Genomic DNA, 21,854 nt, shown 5'->3' with positions numbered 1-21,854 from the left:
AGGTGGGAAGGGAGATTGGCAGGTAGGACAGGTCATGAGGACAGTGCTGAGCCGGAAGGTTGGAACTGGGGTAAGGTGGGGGGAGGGGAAATGAGGAAACTGGTGAAGTTCACATTGATGCCCTGGGGTTGAAGTGTGCCAAGGCGGAAGATGAGGCGTTCTTCCTCCAGGCGTCGGGTGGTGAGGGAGCGGCGGTGGAGAAGGCCCAGGACCTGCATGTCCTCGGCAGAATGGGAGGGGAAGTTGAAATGTTGGGCCACGGGGCGGTGGGGGTTGATTGGTGCGGGTGTCCCAGAGGTATTCCCTGAAGCGCTCTGCGAGGAGGCTTCCAGTCTCCTTTTCTTTGTGTCCTTTGTGTCTGCTTCAGTTGGAATACCTACATGGTACATGGGCTTCAGAAGCTTCTGGAAAAATGATTGTGGTCAATGTTGGTCATTTTCAGTCCAACAGAAACAAAAACTAAATCCAAAATATCAAAGAGAATACAATTTTCTTTGGTATTTTTCTTAATACCCTCAGCTGTGTCATATGTGATTGCTGTTATTTTGGATGAAAGCAATTACACCAACTCCAATTGTACATACGAACACATATTTATATCGTACTTTTAACATTATAAGATTGGCCAAGTTGCTTCACAGGAGTATTATGACAGGAAATTTGAGACTCAACTACTTAATGTGATATAAGGCAAATGACTAAAAGCTCAATCAAAAAGTCGGTTTTAAGGAGTAGAAAAAAAAAGGTAGATAATTGGTGAGGTATAAGGAGGGAATTCTTGAGTTTTGGGTCTTGGCAGCTGATTATATGGCTATTGCTAGTGAATGGTTGAAATCACAACTTCTTGGGAAGCCAGCAAAGATAATGTTGCAGATGACATGAACATCGGAAGAACTCCCTATTCTTTGAAAAAGATCACTGGGTCTTTTATATTCAGCGAAACAGAAATATGGGCCTCAACTTAACATCTGATCTGGCATCTCTGAATCTCTCAGTACTGTCAGTTTAGATTAGTTGTTCAGTTTCTGGGTAGGAGCTCAAATACACGATTTTTTTCAAGTGCTACCACTGCGCCAAACTGACACTTTAAAATATAAATACAAAAGTGAAACATTCAAAGGTTCAACAGTCTCTTATTTTTCAAAACCTTTGGGAAACCTGTATTGAAATCCCCCCATTTTCAATGGGTACTGAGGCTGTTTGCCACAATGAATAAATACCTGTACTGGTTTTCTGATGGCCCTTGTGGTCAACTGTCAGTACTGCAGTACCAGAAAGCCTGAATATGAGAATGCTTTTACATTCTGTATTTTACATTTTCTTCCTGTCAAAGCAATGGTACATGATGTGGCAGCAACCACTTTGCTTCTGGTGGGTTCAATATTGGTATCACAGCTAATCTCCATCTGAAATCTATGAAATTCATGACTTCTGTCAAATACAGTGTCATTAGGAAAAAGGAGATTGAGGGGGGAACCTGACTGAGATCTACAGAATCATGAAGGGTATAGACAAGTAGATAGAGATAAGCTTTTTCCCAGGGTGAAGGATTCAATAACAAGAGGTCACGCTTTCAAGGTTAGAGGTGAGATATACGTGGATAAACGTGGCAAGTACTTTACACAGAGGGTGGCGGGTGCCTGGAATGTGTTGCCAGCAGAGGTAGTAGGGGCAGGCACAATAGATTCATTTAAGGTGCATTTGGACAGATGCATGAGTAGGTGGGGAGCAGAGGGATACAGATGCTTAGGAATTGGGCGACAGGTTTAGATAGTAGATTTAGATTGGCTCAGGCTTGGAGGGCTGAAGGGCCTCTTTCTGGGCTGTAAATTTTCTTTGTTCTCTATAATTAAATAACTAACGTTCTACATCTGGATGCTGGTGACCTGGGAAAATTGACCTCCTCGTGAAGTTCCTGGCAGTGTTCATTCATATTAGCTATATATGATATCAAGAAACAACTGAAGACACTTGATACTGAAAATTTTAAAGATTCTCTCAACATCCCGACTTTGGTACTGAAGACCAGTCCTCCTGAAAAACTAAGCCCCAAGCAAGGTTGTTTCACTGCAGTTACAATCCTGGGTTTCTACCTGACAATGTAGAAAATTCCCAGTGTATGTCCTGTTCTCACAAAGCAGGACATATCCATTCTTGTCAATTATCACACCGTCAGATGCTGTCAGCATTTCTCAGTTTGGGTTCCACCAGGGCTGCTTGGCATCAGATCTCCCAGGACATCACTGCGGAAGTTCCTCAGGACAGAGTGCTCAGCCCAGACATCTTCAGTTCTTTCATCAATGATCTTCCCATCCATCTTCAGGTCACAAATGGGATATTAGCTGCTGATTTTGTGGTATTCAGCACCATTCATGACTCCTCAGATACTGAATCAGATGGTATCTGCAAGATCTGAACACCATCAAGGCCTTTGGTCATAAGTGACAGAATCTGACTGTCTCTGCTTGACCTTCAGTAGCATTACCATCTCAGAAAACTGCCATCAACATTGTTCAAAAATATAACTGGATCAGCCATATAAATACTGCGGCTACAAACACTGGGAATTTTGGGGTGAGTAGTCTGTGTCCTGACTCCAAATTTTTCTTCATCTGCCAGGCCAAAGTCAGGAGTGTGAAGGAATATTCCCACTTCCCTGGATGAATGTTCGAGTAGTTTAATACTGCCCAGGAGAAAGCAGCTTGTTTTGCTTGAGACTTTAAATATTTTCTAGTGTTTTGATCAGATTCTGTGATTTACACCATTTAGAAATTGAAGTTATAGTTTGTACTGATTAGTCAGTTTGTATTGTTAATACTTTCTTGCCACTAATCCTCCTTTTCTCATGAAAACTGCAAGTCATTGAATTTACTAAATTTCTAAGAACTTCTAGCACGATTTGTAAACCCTGATAAGGGTGATAGCATTTTTACAGTTATTTGTGGGTGGGACTTTTATCTTAGAGTGGCAATTTGCAGTGAAGTTTCTCTCTTGTTTTTTAGCACAGGAATCACATCCTTTATTTGGTAGAAAACTATCAGACCGTGGTGATAGTTGGTGAAACCGGATGTGGAAAGAGTACTCAGATTCCACAGGTTGGTAACATTGATCTGAAACATATCTCCATCTCTCAAAACGAATTGTCACTGAGGCATTCGATATCTTATCATGCAGGCTCACTCAAAAACTACATTTGCACTGCCTTTAGGATATTTTATTGAAAATTATGGTACTTGTACAGTCAACAGTTGTGGAATTGCAGAGTTGAGGTTAAAATCAGAACAGGTTCAAAGGGCCCACTGTTCCTTGTTCATGTGTTTGTATGTAACACATATTATACAATAAATCGATAAGAAATTAAATCTGTACTTGAAAAGGAGACAATTGCAGGGCACTGGGGAAAGAGTAGGATAATTTGATAGCGCTTTCAAAGAAGTTCCACGGGCCTAATAGACAAAATGGCCTTTTTCTCTACTGCATTATTCTAATTGTAGAAGTTCCTGGGACTGTTGACTCACCATGGGCAGCTCAGTGGTTAGTACTGCTGCCTCTCAATGCCAGGGACGCTGGTTCAATTCCACCCTCGGTAAACTGTCTGTGTGGAGTTTGCACTTTCTCCCCATGTCTGTGTGAGTTTCCATCAGGTGCTTCGATTTCCTCCCACAGTCCATAGACATGCAGGTTAGATGGATTGGCCATGTTAAATTACCCATAGTGTTCAGGATTGTGTAAGGTTGGGTGTGTTAGCCATGGGAAAGGCAGGGTAGAGGGGTGGGTCTGGGTGGGACCCTTTTTGGAGGGTTGGTGAGGGCATCTAGGAACTGCTGAACCATGTTGCTTGCCCTAACATCTTCCGAAGTTTTTTCTTTTTTGCAGCCATTTTTGAAGACTGAAAGGAAGCCCATAGATCAAATTGGAAGTGGGGTGATTTATTCAACCTTTTAGTGCTCAATAGTATTGAGTTGCCATTAATGATTGAGCAAATTGGGAAGGAAGCTGTTTGAAGAACTAGCGTTATTAGGAAATGCTTCTGTATTAATGTGTCTTCCACAGCACCCTGTCAACAAATGTATAGTAGGAGAAATAATGAACAGGACTGATTGCTCTTCTTTCTTCCACCTCTAACCATTTGTTGACAGTACCTGTTGGAAGCTGGCTGGACAGCAGAAGGCCGGGTGATCGGTGTGACGCAGCCCCGGAGAGTGGCCGCAGTTTCAGTAAGTACCTAGCGTGCATTTTGCTTTTCTCAGATAATTACAAAGCTGTCAGTGCAGGAGTGGTCTCTCACAGTGGACTTCCAAGTTCGACAACAGTCTTATGAGATTGTTCAGGCTTGTGATTAGGGGCATGCCACTTCTCCAAGTGTTAAAGCTTTATAGGTCAGAACAAACAGTCGCCCAACCATGTAATAGGTAAATTAACTGTTGTTCATCATTGATATGAGCAGTTTGGCATTGGGCATCGGAAATACAATTTCAATGTTTGTAGATAATGCCGAACTGTGATGTATACCCTGAGGAAGACTGCAAATAAGAACTTGTTGTGATCTGGAATGCACTGCCTGAAAGGCAGTAATAATGTTGAAGAGGGAATTGGATAAATATTCAAAAAGAAAATTTACTGGGCTCTTATGGAAAGGGCAAGGGAGTGGAATTCATTGGATAACTCTTTCAAAGAGCTCGCATCGGCACACATCGGTCAAATGGACCACTTCTGTGCAGTATAGCTCTATGTAAATGCACCTGTTGGTTTGACCCAGGAAGAGAGATTGTGATGAGAAATTGAACTATCACTGGGTAGAAATCCTGGAACTTCATCTCTATCGTTACTATGGATATACCTACACAGATGATCTGCAGAGGTTCAAGAAGGCAACACAACACCAACTTCTGAATGGCAAGTATATAGAAGATAAATACTGGCATTACCAGTGATACCATCATCTCAAGAATGGAAGGTATTAGTTAATAGGAAGAACGGTAGTATTGTAGTATTTGTGCCTCTCTCTTAAAGTAGAATTCATTGAAGTGACATCTCAATCTTTGTCTGATCCATGATTTTGTCATTATATATTCATTGTTCAATCCAATACAGCAAACATGAATTAAATTCAGTATTCACCCTTTCCAAAATCTTTTATATATATTGCATAAATTGTTTGCGTCAGTTAGTAGCTAAAGCAAATGAATTGAGAGGATCTAAGTTCTTAACTACTGCTTGGTCTAAATCAATGTTATTGAATGTGCATATATACACAATGGGATTTCTAATCAAACAGATCATTAATTTGAATGATGTTTGATCTGAACCAGTTCAAATTTAGATCTTTGGACAGTAAATAAGAAGTCAGGGAACCTTCTTTAGTTAAAACCGTGACAGACTACCTTATAACAATGAGGTCAAACAGAATGATGAATTGGATTATATGTTTCAAATTTAGTTCATGAGCATTGACATGATGTTTTGTTTTGTAGTCTATGAAAAGTGTTGGATGTGACAACATGAAAAATTCCTGAATTTAGTGCACTCAGTCCTAGTTGGCATTCCATGATTAGCAGTAACAAATCTGAGGTTTAGACTTAGCTATATAAACTTGAGGTGGATCCAAAACTCTGTGACACATATCCTAACCTGCACCTAATTTATCAGCATCCTTTCTCCGCAACATTCCATCCCCCCGCCCCCACTATTGCATAAATGGTGCCCCCTTCACACTTCACATCAGCTCTGATGAAGGGTCACCTAAACTTGAAATGCTTGCTTGCTCTCTCTCCATGATGCTTCCTGACTCACTGTGATTTCCTAGGCAAAAAAGTGAGTACTGCAGATGCTGGATATTAGAGTCAAAAGTGTGGTGCTGGAAAAGCGCAACAGGTCAGGCATTATCCGAGGAGCAGGAAAATTGAACCCAGCAGCACAGAAAAGATTTATCCTGTGCAGTAACCTGTGAAAATTCGAGAAGCCAAGATCTATTTAAAGTACAAATTAACAACTTTATTTCTTTAAGGTATAACAGAGAATAATTAACTAACAACTATTTACAACTCCTTACTCTAACTTATCTTTTATCTTCCCCTTCTACAATACTAGTCCGATAAAACTCCCCCCAATTAAGATTTACCAAAAATTCAAGTTTTCAAAACCAGCCAGACATCGAATCTTCTCTTCCTCAGTTTTCTTTTCCTCTTTGGGATTTCTGTTTCATAGGTCACTGATTGATAAAGGTATCTTTAAGAGAGCTAATCTCTGGGCAGTCTGCAGATGCTGGTGGCTTGGCAGTTCTCCCCCAACTGTTCAGGTTTTCCAGGTCTTATACCTCCCAAGGCATTGGATTGTGTCATTGGCTTTTAAGATTGTCAATATACTAAATTCAAACTTGATTGGAGTTTGGTATTTTTGGGGTATAATTTAAACTGATTGGCCAAATTTGAATTTGTTTTGTCGTCTCCAGGCAACCCAGCTAATCTAGCTTCTGGCCGAGTGTTACATTGTTACCTTATTCAGAACACATGGTGCTGTGTCAGGTAGTTCTGCTAGCTTTTAACTCTCTTAAAGGTACAATACACCCACATCGTCATAACACTGACTAAGACTACATGACACGTGGAGGCCAGACCAGGTATGGATGGCAGTTTTCTTCCCTAAGGGACATGAGTGAACCAGATAGGCTTTTCCTGACAGTTGACAGTAGTTTCATGGTTATCATTAGACTCTCTTAATTCTAAATTTTTATTGAATTCAAAATCCATCTCTGCCATTGTACTGTTTGAACCCAGGTCCCCAGAACATTTCCTAGGTCTCTGAATTAATAGTCTTGTGATATTACCCCTAGGCCAACACCACCTTCCTTAAAACTTGTCTCTCTAGCCAAACATTTAATTACTCATCTTATTATTTTTTAGCTTGGCTTGGGAATTTAGGTTCCTTTGCTGTGTAACTGTGGGTAGTGCTGCTGTATATTGCAAAAGTTCAGTGGTTTTTCATGTTGGAGACACTGTATTAATGCAAATTGTTGTTATATTGGATGACTACTTTGAATGATAGGCCTTGGTGCAGGACATCCTTCCATAGGGAGGGATGGTGCTGCACTTGGAGTATTGTGCGCAGTTCTGGGTCCCATATCTCAGGAATGTACTGGCCTTTGAGTGTGTTCAGAGGAGGCTCACGAGAATGGTCCCAGGAGTGAAAAGCTTAATGTACGAGGAACGTTTGAGGACTCTGGGTTTCTACTCGATGGAGTTTAGAAGGATGAGAGGGGATCTAATTGAGATATACAGAATGCTGAATGCCTGGACAGAGTGGATGTTGGAAAAATGTGTTTATTGACAGGAGAGATGAGGCCCCGAGGGCACAGCCATAGAACAAAGGTAAGTATTTTCCCCTGACGTTCAAGCATTACGGCGAAGCTTTTCAACTGAAGGTGCCCCCTGCATTTCTGAAGAAGTCAAGTTCAAAGGGACAATTTAAAAATGGAGAATTGGAGTGGATATGCAATGGTGTGTGCCAACCTGCAGAATAAAGAATAAAGATAAGCCATAGAGTAAAGATTAGTATAAGAATAAAGATAACTTTTAGAACAGAGATAAGGAGAATTGTCTTCAGCCAGAGAGTGATGAATATATGGAATACATTACCACAGAAGGCTGTGGTGGCCAGGTCATTGAGTACATTTAAGATTGAGATAGATATGTTCTTGGGGATCAAGGGTTACAGGGAGAAAGCGGGACAATGGCTTTGAAAAACTTATCAAACATAATTGAATGACAGAGCAGATGCGATGGGCTGAAATGCTTAATTTCTGCTCCTATCTCTTATGATCTTATGGAAAGGTTCTTCAAGCAGTCACTGTTACAATACACTGAGTCCACAATTCAGAGAATGGTCTCTTGGTAGCAGGTAATTTCTGAAACTAGTTTGGGTTCTGTAAATTGTTTTTTCTTCTGTTGACAGGTGGCAGGACGAGTGGCAGAGGAACGTGGCGCAGCCTTGGGTCATGAAGTTGGCTACTCTATCCGTTTTGATGACTGTACTGATTTCTATGCAACAAGAATCAAGGTACGGTAACAATTGTTGGTATGCAAAGTTAAAAATCACACAACACCAGGTTATAGACCAACAGGTTTATTTGGAAGCACTAGCTTTCGGCGCAGTGCACCTTCATCAGGTGGTTGTGGAGTATAAGATCGTAGGACGCAGAATTTATAGCAAAGGTTTAGAGTTTGATGTGACCAAAATTATATATTGAAAAAGACCTGGGTTTTGTTAAGTTGTTGGTATGCGTCACTAAGAATCGAACAACTGGATAATGTCACTCAAACCATGAAATTCCCAAGGCAGTGTGCAAACAATTACTGTCAGCTGAAACTACAACCTTATCTGCTCTCATCCTATTACTGACACCTTTCCTGCAACTCCCCACCTTGCTTTCTTCCACTGATTTTTCACCTTGTATGTTTGTCTGTTTGTATTATGTTTATTAATAAACATATTAATTAATAACTTATTAATTAATATTCCACTTTACTATCATGGCTTATACTTCGTGGTCATTAACAGGCCACATCTTCTGCAGGTTTGGCACCCATCATTGCATATCCACTCCAATTCCTTCCTCCAACTCCATTCTCCATTTTTAAATTGTCCCTTTGAACTTGACTTCTTCAGAAATGCAGGGGGCACCTTCAGTTGAAAAGCTTCGCCGTAATGCTTGAACGTTAGGGGAAAACCTCAATTCGCCCCCTTTTTACGACACCTTCTGCCATCAGGCAAGTTTAAATATCCAGCGTGGATGCTGGTGAATGGATAAGTGGATGAATGAGTGAATGAGCAGAGTGGGTAAGACAAGTCGGTGTAATGGCTAGTGGCTTGGTGCTTGTCAGATTATGTTGTCTGGTGTGTTAGCATTGTAATTTGGTGGGGGCTAATGGGCAGGGTTGGAAGGGTGATTAAATGGTGGGGGGGTGCTTTTCAGGTCTGATTGGGTTGGACATTTTGGGTAAGGATTAGTCGGGGTGAGGGTGTTGTGTTGGGGTGGGGGCTGTCATTGTGAGGGTTTTGGGGCTCAGTTGTGTAGTTACCTGGGAGTTAGGAAGGGAACGTGTAGTCTACTCCGTTTAGCACAGTGGAAATGTCCGAAGTCGCTGATTATGTAACTTATTAATGTAAATTATGGAACTCATAGTTGGACACTTTTCCTGGTGAGCAGAAGAATTGCCGATTGGAAAGTGAAACTTCCTGGAAAATTCCCACAGAGGTCAAACGCTAGGACTTTTGTGGCATCCCAGGGCATATCTTGGATTGTACATCTGGTCTCCTACAATCCAGAGACCGGAAGATCTGGGCCAATATAGAGTCAGAGTCATACAGCATGGAAACAGCCTTCGGTCCAATTTGCCATGCTGATCAGACACCAATGTGACCTAGTCCCATTTGACAGCATTTGGCCCATATCCCTCCAAACCCTTCCTATTCATATACCCATCCAGATTTCTTTTAAATGTTGTAAATTAAACGCTTGGACCACTTCTTCTGGCAGCTCCATACGCACACCACCCTCTGCGTGAAAACTTGACCACTCAGGTCCTTTTCAAATCTTTCCCCTGTCACTTGAAATCTATGCTCTCTAGTTTTGGACTCCGCCACCTCAGGGGAAAAAAAGACTTTGTCTATTTATCCTATCCATGCTCCTCATGATTTTATAAACCTATATAAGGTCACCTCTCAGCCTCCAGCGCACCAGGGAAGACAGCCTTAGTCTATTCAGCCTCTCCGTAGAACCCACCCTTCCAATCCTGGCAACATCTTTGTAAATCTTTTCTGAACCGTTTCAAGTTTAACAACATCCTTCTTTATAACAGGGCGACCAGAATTCTGCACAGTATTCTAAAAGTGGCCTCACCAATGTCGCAGAGTCCATCACAACACAATGCCCCAACTTCTATACTCAGTCATAGAGATGTACGGCACAGAAACAGACCCTTCAGTCCAACTCGTCCATGCCGACCAGATATCCCTAGCCAATCTAGTCCCACCTGCCAGCACCCGACCCTTTTCCCTCCAAACACTTCTTATTCACATACCCATCCAGATGCCTTTTAAATGTTGCAATTGTACTGGCCTCCACCACTTCCTTTGGCAGCTCATTTCATACATGTACCACCCTCTGCGTGAAAAAGTTGCCCCTTAGATCTCTTTTATACCTTTCCCCTCTCGCCCTAAATCTATGCCCTCTAGTTTTGGACTCCCCCATCCCAGGGAAAAGACTTTGTCTACTTATCCTATCCATGCCCCTCATGATTTTATAAACCTCTATAAGGTCGCCCCTCAGCCTTCGCACTCAAGTGAAAACAGCCCCAGCCTATTCAGCCTCTCCCTAGAACCCACCCTTCCAATCCCAGCAACATCCTTGTAAATCTTTTCTGAACCCTTTCACGTTTCACAACATCTTTCTGATAGGAAGGAGACCAGAATTGCATGCAATATTCCAACAGTGGCCTAACCAATGGCCTGTACAGCCGCAACATGACCTCCCAACTCCTGTACTCAGTACTCTGACCAATAAAGCAAAGCATACCAAATGCCTTCTTCACTATCCTATCTACCTGTGACTCCACTTTCAAGGAGGTATAAACCTGCACTCCAAGGTCTCTTTGTTCAGCAACACTCTCTCGGACCTTACCATTGAGTATATAACTCCTGCTATGATTTGCTTTCTCAAAAATGCAGCACCTCACATTTATCTGAATTAGACTCCATCTGCCACTTCTCAGCCCATTGGCCCATCGGATAAAGATCCGGTTGTAATCTAAAGAAACCTTCTTCGCTGTCCACTACACCTCCAATTTTGGTGTCATCTGCAAACTTACTAACTATACCTCTTATGCTCACATCCAAATCATTTATATAATTGACAAAAAGTAGTGGACCCAGCACTGATCCTTGTGGCACTCCACTGGTCACAGGCCTCCAGTCTGAAAAACAACCCTCCACCACCACCCTCTGTCTTCTACCTCTGAGCCAGTTCCGTATCCAAATGGCTAGTTCTCCATGTATTCCATGAGATCTAACCTTGCTAACCAGTCTCCCATGGGGAACCTTGTCGAACACCTTACTCAAGTCAATATAGATCACATGAATCACTCTGTCCTCATCAATCCTCTTGTTACTTCTTCAAAAAACTCAATCAAGTTTGTGAGACATAATTTCCCACGCACAAAGCCATGTTGACTACTCCTAATCAGTCCTTGCCTTTCCAAATACATGTACATCCTGTCCCCCAGGATTCCCTCCAACAACTTGTCCACCACTGACATCAGGCTCACTGGTCTATAGTTCCCTGGCTTGTGCTTACCACTTTCTTAAACCGTGGCACCACGTTAGCCAACGTTCAGTCTTCCAACACCTCACCTGTGACTATCGATAATACAAATATCTCTGTAAGAGGCCCAGCAATCACTTCCCTAGCTTCCCACAGACTTCTAGGGTACAACTGATCAGGTCCTGGGTATTTATCCGCTTTTATTCATTCCAAGACATCCAGCACTTCCTTCTCTGTAATATGGACATTTTTCAACATGTCACCATCTATCTCCCTACATTCTATATCTTCCATGTCCTTTTCCAGTGTTCTGACCGAAGAAGGCAAGCACACCAAATGCCTTCTTCACTACCCTGTCTACCTACGACTCCACTTCCAAGGAACTTTGCACCTGCACCCTTAGGTCTCTATCCGGCAACACTCCCTTGGGCCCTACCATTAACTGTATAAGTCCTGTCCAGGTTTGCCTTACCAAAATGCAACACCTCACATTGATGTAAATCATACTCCATTTTCCACTTCTCGACCTATTGGTCCATGTAATCAAGATCTTGTTGTACTCCGAGATAATCTTCTTCACTGTCCATTACACTACCTATTTTGGTGTCTTCTGCTAACTTTACTAACCATTCCTCCTATATTCACAATCAAATCATTTCTATAAATGTTGAAAAGCAGTGGACTCGGCACTGATCCTTTTGGCACACCATTGGTCACAGGCCTACAGTCGAAAAAGACCCTCTACCACCACCCGCTGTCTTCTGCCTTCAACCCAATATGTTTTCTGCAAATAATTGCATTCTATCCTCCATAAACTGATATTCTACAATACCCTTTTCATATAATTTCTTCCTGAATTTCCTGTCAAAAAATGAGATTTTCAGTTAAGAAAGCTGTGTTGTATTTGATGGCGCATTCTGAGAGGTTGGGGTCCTGTAATTGATCAGTCAAATAATTGATCAAATCTGGAAACTGATGAATGCTTAATCAGGCTAAGTTTTACTTTGGGGTCTAGTGATAATTACTGAGGTAAACCTGAGCTGACCTGTACACATCCATACCAAAACGATGGTGAAAATTGCATGCACAGCTGGATATGATTCAAGGCAATTAGGGATTGGAACTGGGCAGTTTGTCATCATGGTGACAATATTTTGACTTGTAAGGCTTTTTTATTTCATTTCTTCAATCTCTCTTGGCAATTTAAAGCAGCAGGCATGGAGGCTAGGACAGTTGCATGCTACTTTTGCAGGATGTGGGAGGTAAGGGTCACCGCTGGGGTCACTGCTGACTTCGCCTGCGAGAAGTGCACCCAACTCCAGCTCCTCACAGACTGCATTAGGGAAATGGAGCTGAGGGAGTGATAGAGAGTAGTTAAAGGGAGGTAGTCACATCTTAATTACAGGATAAAAGTACCTAGGTGACTGTCAGGAGAGGGAAAGGGAATAGGCCAACAGTGCAGGGACCCCCTGTAGCCGTTCCCCTCAATAATAAGTATACCGTTTTGGATACTACTGGTGGAGAAGAGGGGTTTGCTGGAGGTGACCTACCAGGGAAAAGCCTCAGCGGCCAGGAAGGGGGGAGAATAGGAGAATGATACTGATAGGAAGTTCAATGGTCAGAGGAACAGACAAGAGGTTCTGTATTGGCGAATGAGACTCCCAAATGCTATGTTGCCTCCCGGGTACCAGGGTCAGGGTTGTCTCAGATTGAGTCTACAGGCTGCTTAAGGAGGAGGGAAAGCAGCCAGAAGTTGTGGTACATATCGGTACTAATGAAATAGGTGGGAACGGGATTGCTACTGGTGACATGGTCTAGTGAGGCTAGGAACAGAGAGTGAGTGCAGATGAACAAATGGCTGCAGGGCTAGTGTAGGATGGAGGACTTCAGACATGTGAATCGTTGAGATACCATCTGGGGAAGGTGGGACCTGTACAAGAAGCACAGTTTGCACCTGAACTGGAGGGGCACCAACATCCTGGGCAGGAAGTTTGTTAGAGCTCTTTGTGAGGGTTTAAACCAGATTGGCAGGGGAGTGGGAACCGGAGCTACAGATTAGATGATGGAGTAAGGAGTAAACAGCCATATACAGCATGCAGAGAATCTGTGAGGAGGGATAGACAGTTGATAGGGCAAAGGTGCAGTCAGTGTTATGGGTTGAAGTGTGTCTATTTTAACGCAACAAGTGTCAGCAATAAAGGTGACGAATGTAGAGCGTGGATAAGTACTTGGAGCTATGATGTTGTGGCCATTATGGGGGCTTGGATATCACAGAAGCAGGAATGGTTGTTAGATGTTCCAGCATTTAGATGTTTCAAAGAGAACAGTGAGGAAATAAAAGAGGTGGGGGATGGTATCACAGCTGCAGAAAGGGAGGTCGTCGAGGAGGGTTTATCTACAGAGTCAGTGTGAGTGGAAGTCGGACTCTCAGTAGCAACAGACACATGGAGAAGATTGGAAAGCAAGTTTTGTAAAGGTGCAGAAGGTGTTGTCATGGATGACTTTCACTTCTCTAATGTTGATTAGAATCTCCTTAGTTCAAATAGTTTGGATGGACAGTTTTCATCAGGTGTGTCCAGGAAGGATTCCTGACTCAATATGTAAATAGGCTGACTAGAGGGGAGGCCACAGTGGATGTGGTGCTTGGCAATGAACCATGTCAGGTGTCCGATCTCTCTGTGGGACAGCATTTCAGTGATAGTGATCACAGCTCCCTGACCTTTACTATATCCGTGGGGAGGGATAGGAGCAGATGGTATGGGAAAGTAATTAACTGGGGGAAGGGGAATTACAATGCTGTTATGCAGGAACTGGGGCGCCTAAATTGGGAACAAATGTTCTTAGGGAAATGCACGATAGAAATATGGAGGTTGTTTAGGGAGTACTTGCTGATAGTGCTGGAAAGGTTTGTCCCACTGAGGCAAGGAAGGCATAGTAGGTTGAAAAAACAGTGGATGACATGGGATGTGGAACATCGAGTGAAGAGCAAGAAGGAAGCTTACTTCAGATTGAAGAGGCAAGGATCAGACGGGGCTCTAGAGGGTTACAAGGTATCCAGGAAGGATCTGAAGAACATCAACTCACCACAAAACGACATGATCCACTCTCACTAGTATCCTTATATATGGCTGAGAAAGGACACCACTTTGACTGGGACAACACATCCATCCTAGGGCAAGCCAAACAGAGACACGCACGAGAATTCCTAGAAGCATGACATTCCAACCGGAACTCTATCAACAAACACATTGACTTGGACCCGAATTACCACCCCCTGAGAAAAAGCATAGGAAATGACATCACCAACCCAAAGAAACCCAAACATATAAATAGAAAGCAGGAATCATCAGCAGAGCTTCGTCTGGAGGCTCACAGAAGATGTTACCTAATATGGTGATAAAACTTCTGAAAATGAACCTTCCAGCTCAGTGAGCAAACCTACATCCAGAAACTGAAGAATGGACTTAGGAAAGCTAGAACAGGGCATGAAAAAGTTTTACCGAGTAGGATTAAGGAAAACCCTAAGGCATTCTACACTTGCGTGAGGAAAAAGGGGATGGCCAAAGTGAAGGTAGGGCCAATCAGGAATAGTGGAGATAACTTGTGCCTGGAGTCGGAGGAGGTATGGGAGGTCCTTAATGAATACTTTGCTTTGGTATTCACTACTGAGAGGGACCTTGACATTTGTGAGGACAAAGTGAACAGACTGATATACTCAAACAAGTTGATGTTAAGAAGGATGATGTGCTGAAAACTTTGAAAATCATAAGGATAGATAAATTCCCTGGGCCAGAGAGGATATACCCTAGGTTACTACAGGTAGCGAGGGAAGAGATTGCTGTGTCTTTGGCAATGATCTTTGCATTCTCACTGTCCACTGGAGTAGTGCTCGATGATTGGAGGACAGCAAATGTCATTTCCTTGTTCAAGAAAGGGAATAGGAATAATCCTGGGAACTAGAGACCAATCAGTCTTACATCTGTGGTGGGCAAATTATTGGAGAGGATTTTGAGAGACAGGATTTATGATAACTTGGAAAACCATAGCTTGATTAGTGCTAGTCGATATGGCTTTGTGAGGGGCAGGTCACAATTCTTTGAGATTGTGACAACACACTGATGAAGTAGAGCAGTGGATTTGGTGTACAAGGATTTTAGCAAGGTGTTTGATAAAGTTCCCAACAGTCGGCTTATTCAGAAAGTAAGGAGGTAAGGGATACAGGGAAATTTGGATGTCTGCATGCAGAATTGGTTGACCCATAGAAGACAGAGGGTGGTAGTGGACAGAAAGTATTCCGCTTGGAACTTGGTGCTCAGTGGTGTTCCACAGATATCGGTTCTTTCTGATTTTTAAAAATTACTTGAGCGAGGAAGTGGAAGGAATGGTTAGTAAGTTTGCTGGTGGCACAAAGGTTGTTGGAGTGGTTGATAATATGGAGGGTTGTTGTAGGTTGCAATGGGACATTGACAGGATGCAGAACTGGGTTGATAAGAGACAGATGGAGTTCAACCTGGAAAAGTATGAAGTGATTCATTTTGAAAGGTTGAATCTGAATGCAGAATACAGGGTTAAAGGCAGGATGCTTGACAGTGTGGAAGAATAGAGGGATTTTCGTGTCCATGTCCATAGATCCCTCAAAGTTGCCACCCAAGTTGATAGAGTTGTTGAGAAGGCATGTGGTGTTTTGGCTTTCATTAGCAGAGGAACTGAATTTAAGAGTCGCGAGGTTATGTTGCAGCTCTAATGAGCCCTTGTTAGACCACACTTGGAGTTCTAGTCTGGTTCAGTTCTGGTCATCTCATTATAGGAAGGATGTAGAACCTTTAGAGGGGGTGCAGCGGAGATATACCAGGATGCTGCCTGGACTTGAGGGCATGTCTTATAAAGTAAGGTTCAGGGAGCTAGGGCTTTTCTCATTGGAATAAAGAAGGGTGAGAGTTGACTTGATAGAAGTGTACAAGATGATGAGAGACACAGATAGAGTGGATAGCCAGAGCCTTTTTCCCAGGGTGGAAATGGCTATCACAAGGGGACGTAATTTTAAAGTGATTGGAGGAGGTTTAGGGGAGATGTCAGAGGTAGAGGTTCTTTACACTGAAAGTGGTGGGTGCATGGAATGCACTGCCAGCATTGGTAATAGAGTCCGATACATTAGGGACATTTAAGCGACTCTTGTGTAGGTACGTGCAAGATAGTACAATGAAGGGTATGTAGGTTAATTTGAGGCACAACATTGAGGGCTGAAGGGCCTATACTGTGCTGTACTGTTCTATGTTTGTAAATTCTATTTTACAAAATAGAATTACTTTCATTAGCCTTTTTATAATTGTTCCATCCCTATTCATTGGCCAGTAAAGTGAGTATCCCAGTGCCCATTTGGACAAGCCTATATTGAGCCACTTATTGTGGCATTGATTGATTAGACATTTTCCTGATCAGATGATCAGAACAAAATCTTATCACCATTCTGTTCATAGGCACAAACCAGACACCTGAGTCACCTGACCCTACTGGTGTGTCATTGTACTCTATCAATGGCCGCATTACATTTGAAAGGGTCAACACCACACTCTGCATTGAACTAAAAACAGAAAAATGCTGAAAATACTGGAGTTCAAGAAGCATTAATGATCAGTTAATCTTTTATCTCAATGAGTTTTCATCATAACTGGGAAGGTTAAAAATATAATATGTTTCAAGCTTAGTGAGATTGTGGAGAGTGGGCAAAAGGTAATAAGAGAGAGTCTATGATAAAGATTGGACATTAAATGACAAGAATTGAATGATTTGAGCCAAAGGGAGTAGTAATAGGCAAGCAAAGAAATGAGAGATTTGTCTACCGTAGTTGTGATTGGAAAAATAAACAACAGTTGCTATCGAAATGCAAAACTGGGAGGAAAGCAAGATCAAGGCAAAAACATGCAACGAAATGAGGTGCTGACAGAGATTATGTTCTGAATTTGTTGAACTCTATGTTGAGTCCAGAAAATTGCTAATTGCAGAATCAACTGCTGAAGTGCTGCTCTTCCAGCTTCCATTGCACTTCATTAGAAACCTGCAGTCACGTGAGAACTTCATAAATGAAACATAACTGAACACTGTACTGGTGTGTCTTAGTTTCTTACAGATGGAATGCTTGTTCGGGAAATGATGGCTGATCCTTTATTGAAGAAATACAGGTAACTATTGAAACTTTTATTCAATTAACCTTACTGAGAATTATATTGACCTAAATATATTTTAGATCAAAACTCTCCATCATCAAGTACAACAGAATATTGAAACATCTATGAATAGAAATCAAAACAAAAGCATTCCAGATATATTTTGTTCAACATCCTGGTTTATTTTACAAGCTTGGCAGTAATTGAAAATGACTTTGACTGAAAGGGTAAAACATGAGACCCACTGCAAAGTGTTTCATTTGTTTGGTGTATATTGAAATGCTTTTGTTGCTGGCAGCATTAATCATTTATAACTTTTATGGACCAATTATCCCCTGGTATGAAGCTTGTCACTTGATAAATATAGTTATGTCACAGCTGCTCATTCTTAAGTGTGAACATTGACACATATCAATGCAGTTACAGTCTTCAGAGTTTTACAACTGATGAAATGAACTGAACACGGATCAGAATCTCAATAACATCATGTCCCGTTAAATGGGACAGTATTACAGAGGATAACAGGAGTGAGTTCAAGTCAGTTGTCTTATGTCTGGCTTGATGTCTATTGAGTTTCCCTCCTTTAAGCTATAACGCTATATGATTATGTCTCACTTCACTATGAAGTGCCTATTGAAACATAATTAATCAACTTGCTTTGTATGTTTTCTTGTAAATTTCCTTCCTTCCACTCTTTCTCCCTAAGGTTCCTTGCTGGGAGATTGGTTCCTCAGTCAAGTTGCGACTGTTCATGTTGTGAGATTTGATAGTGAGGTCTCAGGAAGCCATTTTGACTGATGGGTGGGGATATCACTTCAGAACCTAAAGCTGCCTCCATTAAGATAACCATATGATTGCAATATGGTTGTCCGAAATGAGAATCCTCTTCACCTTTATTTTCCCTCCGATAAACTAGAGAGATTGAAGCCATTTGTAGCACCCCCCGCCCACTAATTCACAGAACTCAAGACAAACTGAGGACTGACCCTGTAATTCTCCTGGTCAATAGAGTTCATCTACACAATGAATAAATTTGCTGAATCATGAAGGTGGATTAAGAAGAATCAAGCATAAGATAAGAATAATTATACTATCTAAATTCATTTTGCAACAATCTAACTCTCCCAACTTTACTGCTCTGTTTTACAGATTATCCTGATATTTTTTATCCTTTACATTAAGCAAATCTTTCTTGTGTGTAAAGTTACTTTTCAGTAGTTTATATTTGCGACTTCCCTTACTTTATTTTCAAGTAATTTATTGAACAATTTCCTTATCTGACATGCTCTGAAAATCCATATGTTCATCAATTTTGAGTCTTATTATTTCTGTAATAATAAATGGAAACATTGAGAAAACTGAGAAAATATCCAGTCCACTTTATACCTGTAACCTAGATATTTTAATGCCAACATCAGCATATTTAAAATATACGGGTTAATGCTGATGTAAAAATTATATTAATCAATAAAACTAGGATTGTTATTTTCTATGGATGATATTCTTAATTTGAACAATACTGTGACCTTTCATTCATCTGAACCATTGACCTTGCTTACAGAATGACATACTCAAATGCGAGGAGGAAAAGAAATGGAAATAAATGCCACTAAATAAAGAAAACTATTGTAGATAGGTGTGATATGGCAGTCTGGTTTCTTTCTCCACAATGTCCCATCCAGAAACTTCCCAATCCTGACCAGGTCTTCTGATAAATGCTTCTCATTTAAAGATTGAAAACTGAATTAATCGAACTCAACCCCCGCCTTGTCCTCTTAAATCAAACTCGGAGTGTGATTCGCCGAACACCAAGAGTTGACAGATGGAGCACATTGTGTTCATGTGGTTACTTGTTAATTGGGAAGGAAAATCCAGGATGAGCAGTGGGGTTGAATTTCTATTAACTTCAGGACTTGACCACAAGAAACAGTGCGGCATTGAAGGAGTGTTGGACAAGTCATTAAATGCTATCTGCTTTGTCAACTGGATAAAAAATATCTAGTGGCATTATTTTGAAGAAATAGGATATCCCTACTTTGCTGGTCAATATAAACCCCTCCAGCAATTTCTGTTTTTGTTTTAGATTGCCTGCATTCACAGTTTTTTGTTTTATATTAATCCCTCCTTGGCTGGCACATAATATGGACACTTGCTGTTCTCCAGGCAGCAGTTGAGATGTTCCATTAAATGATCACCTGTTATGTTTACTGTCTCTACAGATGTGTTATTTTTATAGTTTGTCATACATAGGAAGAATGTTGCAAAATGTTCATTTTTTTCTTTTCTTGATTTGCAATATGCATTGCCATTCTGAAGCATTTTTAATTGATCTAATTTGAGTTGTGATAGCCACCCCTTTGTTCTTGTAGGAAGTGAACTTGTACTAAGAGGTTTGATTGATTCATGTGATTGACTTCGTAATGGATTCTTTAATTTTCTCTTTTTTTAGCGTTCTACTGTTGGATGAAGCCCATGAGCGAACCTTGTACACAGACATAGCTATTGGCTTATTAAGAAAGGTCAGCAATCTGTAATGCTTTTGCATATGTTTGATGAATTTGAAAGTACAGCATGTTTTATTCTTGGAAGATAAGATCTCAGACTGTAGACGATTAGATCTCAGCTCTGCTGTCCTGCCACATCTAGTTAACTCACTGGCAAAGGAGGCTCTATGAATATCCCAATCCTCTATGGTTGGGGAACACAACACCTCAGAGCAAAAGGTAAGGCTAGAACATTAGCAGCAATCTTCAGCCAGAAGAGCTGGTGGATGGTCCATTTCAGTCTCCACCAGAGGTTCCCATCATCACAAAATTCAGTCTTGAGTGAATTCAACTCACTCCATATGATAGCAAGAAATGGTTGGAGGCACCGGATACTGCAAAGGCTATGGGCCCCTGACAACATTCCAGCAATGGTCATGAGGATTTGTCCTCCAGAACCTGCTACACCCCTAGCCAAGATGTTCCAGTACAACCACAACATTGGCATTTACCTGACACTGTGGAAAAATGCCCAGGTTTGCCTTGCTCACAAAAAGCAGATTAAATCCAACCCAGCTGATTACTGCCTCCTCAGTCTACTCTCGATCATCAGTAAAGTGATGGAAGGTGTCAGTGCTATCAAACAGCATCTGCTCAGCACCTGACCTGATTACAGCATTGATTCAAATGTGGACAAAAGAGCTGAATTCCAGAGGTGGGGTGAGAGTGACTACTCTTGACATAATGGCCACGTTTGTCCGAGTAGTATCAAAGAGCACTAACCACATAAATACTGTATCTAAAAGAGCAGGTCAGAGGCCAATAATCCTGCAGCGAGTAACTCCCCTCCTGATTCCCCAAAGCCTGTCCATTAGCTACAAAGCACAAATCAGGAATGTGAAGGAATACTCCCGAATTTCGTGGGTGGGCGCAGCTCTAACAACACTCTAAGCTTGACACCATCCAGGAAGAAACATCCTGCTTGATTGGCATGGCATCCACGAACCACTGATGCTCAGTAGCAGCAGTGTATGCTATCTACAAGATGCATTGCAGATATTAACCGAAGTTTCTTAGGCAACACTTTCCAAACCCAGGACCACTACTATCTAGAAGAACAAGGGCAGCACATACATAGGAATATTACCACTTGCAAGTTACTCTCCAAGCCACTTATCATCCTGACTTGGAAACATATTGCCATTCCTTCAGTGTATCGTCAAATTCCTGTAATCCCCTCCAAATTAGTATTCCATCCTTTTTACTTATCCAATAATGGTATTCTGTTCTCCATTAAATCCCCCCTCCTCGATCTCCCCTCGGTTGTAACATTTACATTGGACACTCGGGGATGAGGAGCCAATTAGACACCTCATCCTTTTGATTAACTCCCTGTACTTCCTTGCCCTCTATGTCCTTAGCCCTATAAACAACCTCCACCTCCAAAATTCTCCATTCCTTGGCCTTGGTTGCCTTACAACTTCGATATCTATTAACAGGTGTGTCTTGGCTCCTTGCGCCCTGATGCCTTTCCCTCCTCCTTCTTCTCTTTCAAGATCCTTGTAAGCAACTTATTTAAGTTTTTGGTCATCTTCTGAGATCTGCTTCTTTAGATTAGTGCCCGTTTTCATTCTCATTATGCTTATGTGAAGCACCATAAAATTTGGTTAATGGTGCTACATAAATGCAGATTACTATTGATAAACCTAAATGAGAGACTGGAAGATCAATCCCAATTCCCACTAGTGATCACCATCCTGTGATCGATAGAGGAATTATTTTGCCAGTTTCTTAGATGAGAGAAGGATCATCTCGATTATGTTATTCCCTGAGGTCTAAGACTATTAAACATTTAACATCAAACCTCATAGTTGAGTAATGAATCACTTG

At 41.6% G+C, this 21,854-nt stretch overlaps 1 protein-coding gene across 1 annotated transcript in view; it reads left to right on the top strand.

Annotated features, from left to right (window-relative positions):
• Positions 1-21,854, top strand: part of dhx35 (DEAH-box helicase 35) — a 67,608-nt gene that overhangs the window by 7,935 nt on the left and 37,819 nt on the right. Inside the window, exons 3-7 of the mRNA XM_043710727.1 lie at positions 3,003-3,095; positions 4,140-4,217; positions 7,951-8,055; positions 17,435-17,496; positions 19,931-20,000. Of these exons, the coding sequence (XP_043566662.1) occupies positions 3,003-3,095; positions 4,140-4,217; positions 7,951-8,055; positions 17,435-17,496; positions 19,931-20,000 (408 nt within the window). The remainder of the gene's footprint in view (positions 1-3,002; positions 3,096-4,139; positions 4,218-7,950; positions 8,056-17,434; positions 17,497-19,930; positions 20,001-21,854) is intronic.

The sequence above is a fragment of the Chiloscyllium plagiosum genome, chromosome 20 (assembly GCF_004010195.1).
Source record: "Chiloscyllium plagiosum isolate BGI_BamShark_2017 chromosome 20, ASM401019v2, whole genome shotgun sequence".
In the NCBI taxonomy this organism is placed as follows: Eukaryota; Metazoa; Chordata; class Chondrichthyes; order Orectolobiformes; family Hemiscylliidae; genus Chiloscyllium; species Chiloscyllium plagiosum.
This window is presented reverse-complemented; position numbering and strand designations above follow the sequence as displayed.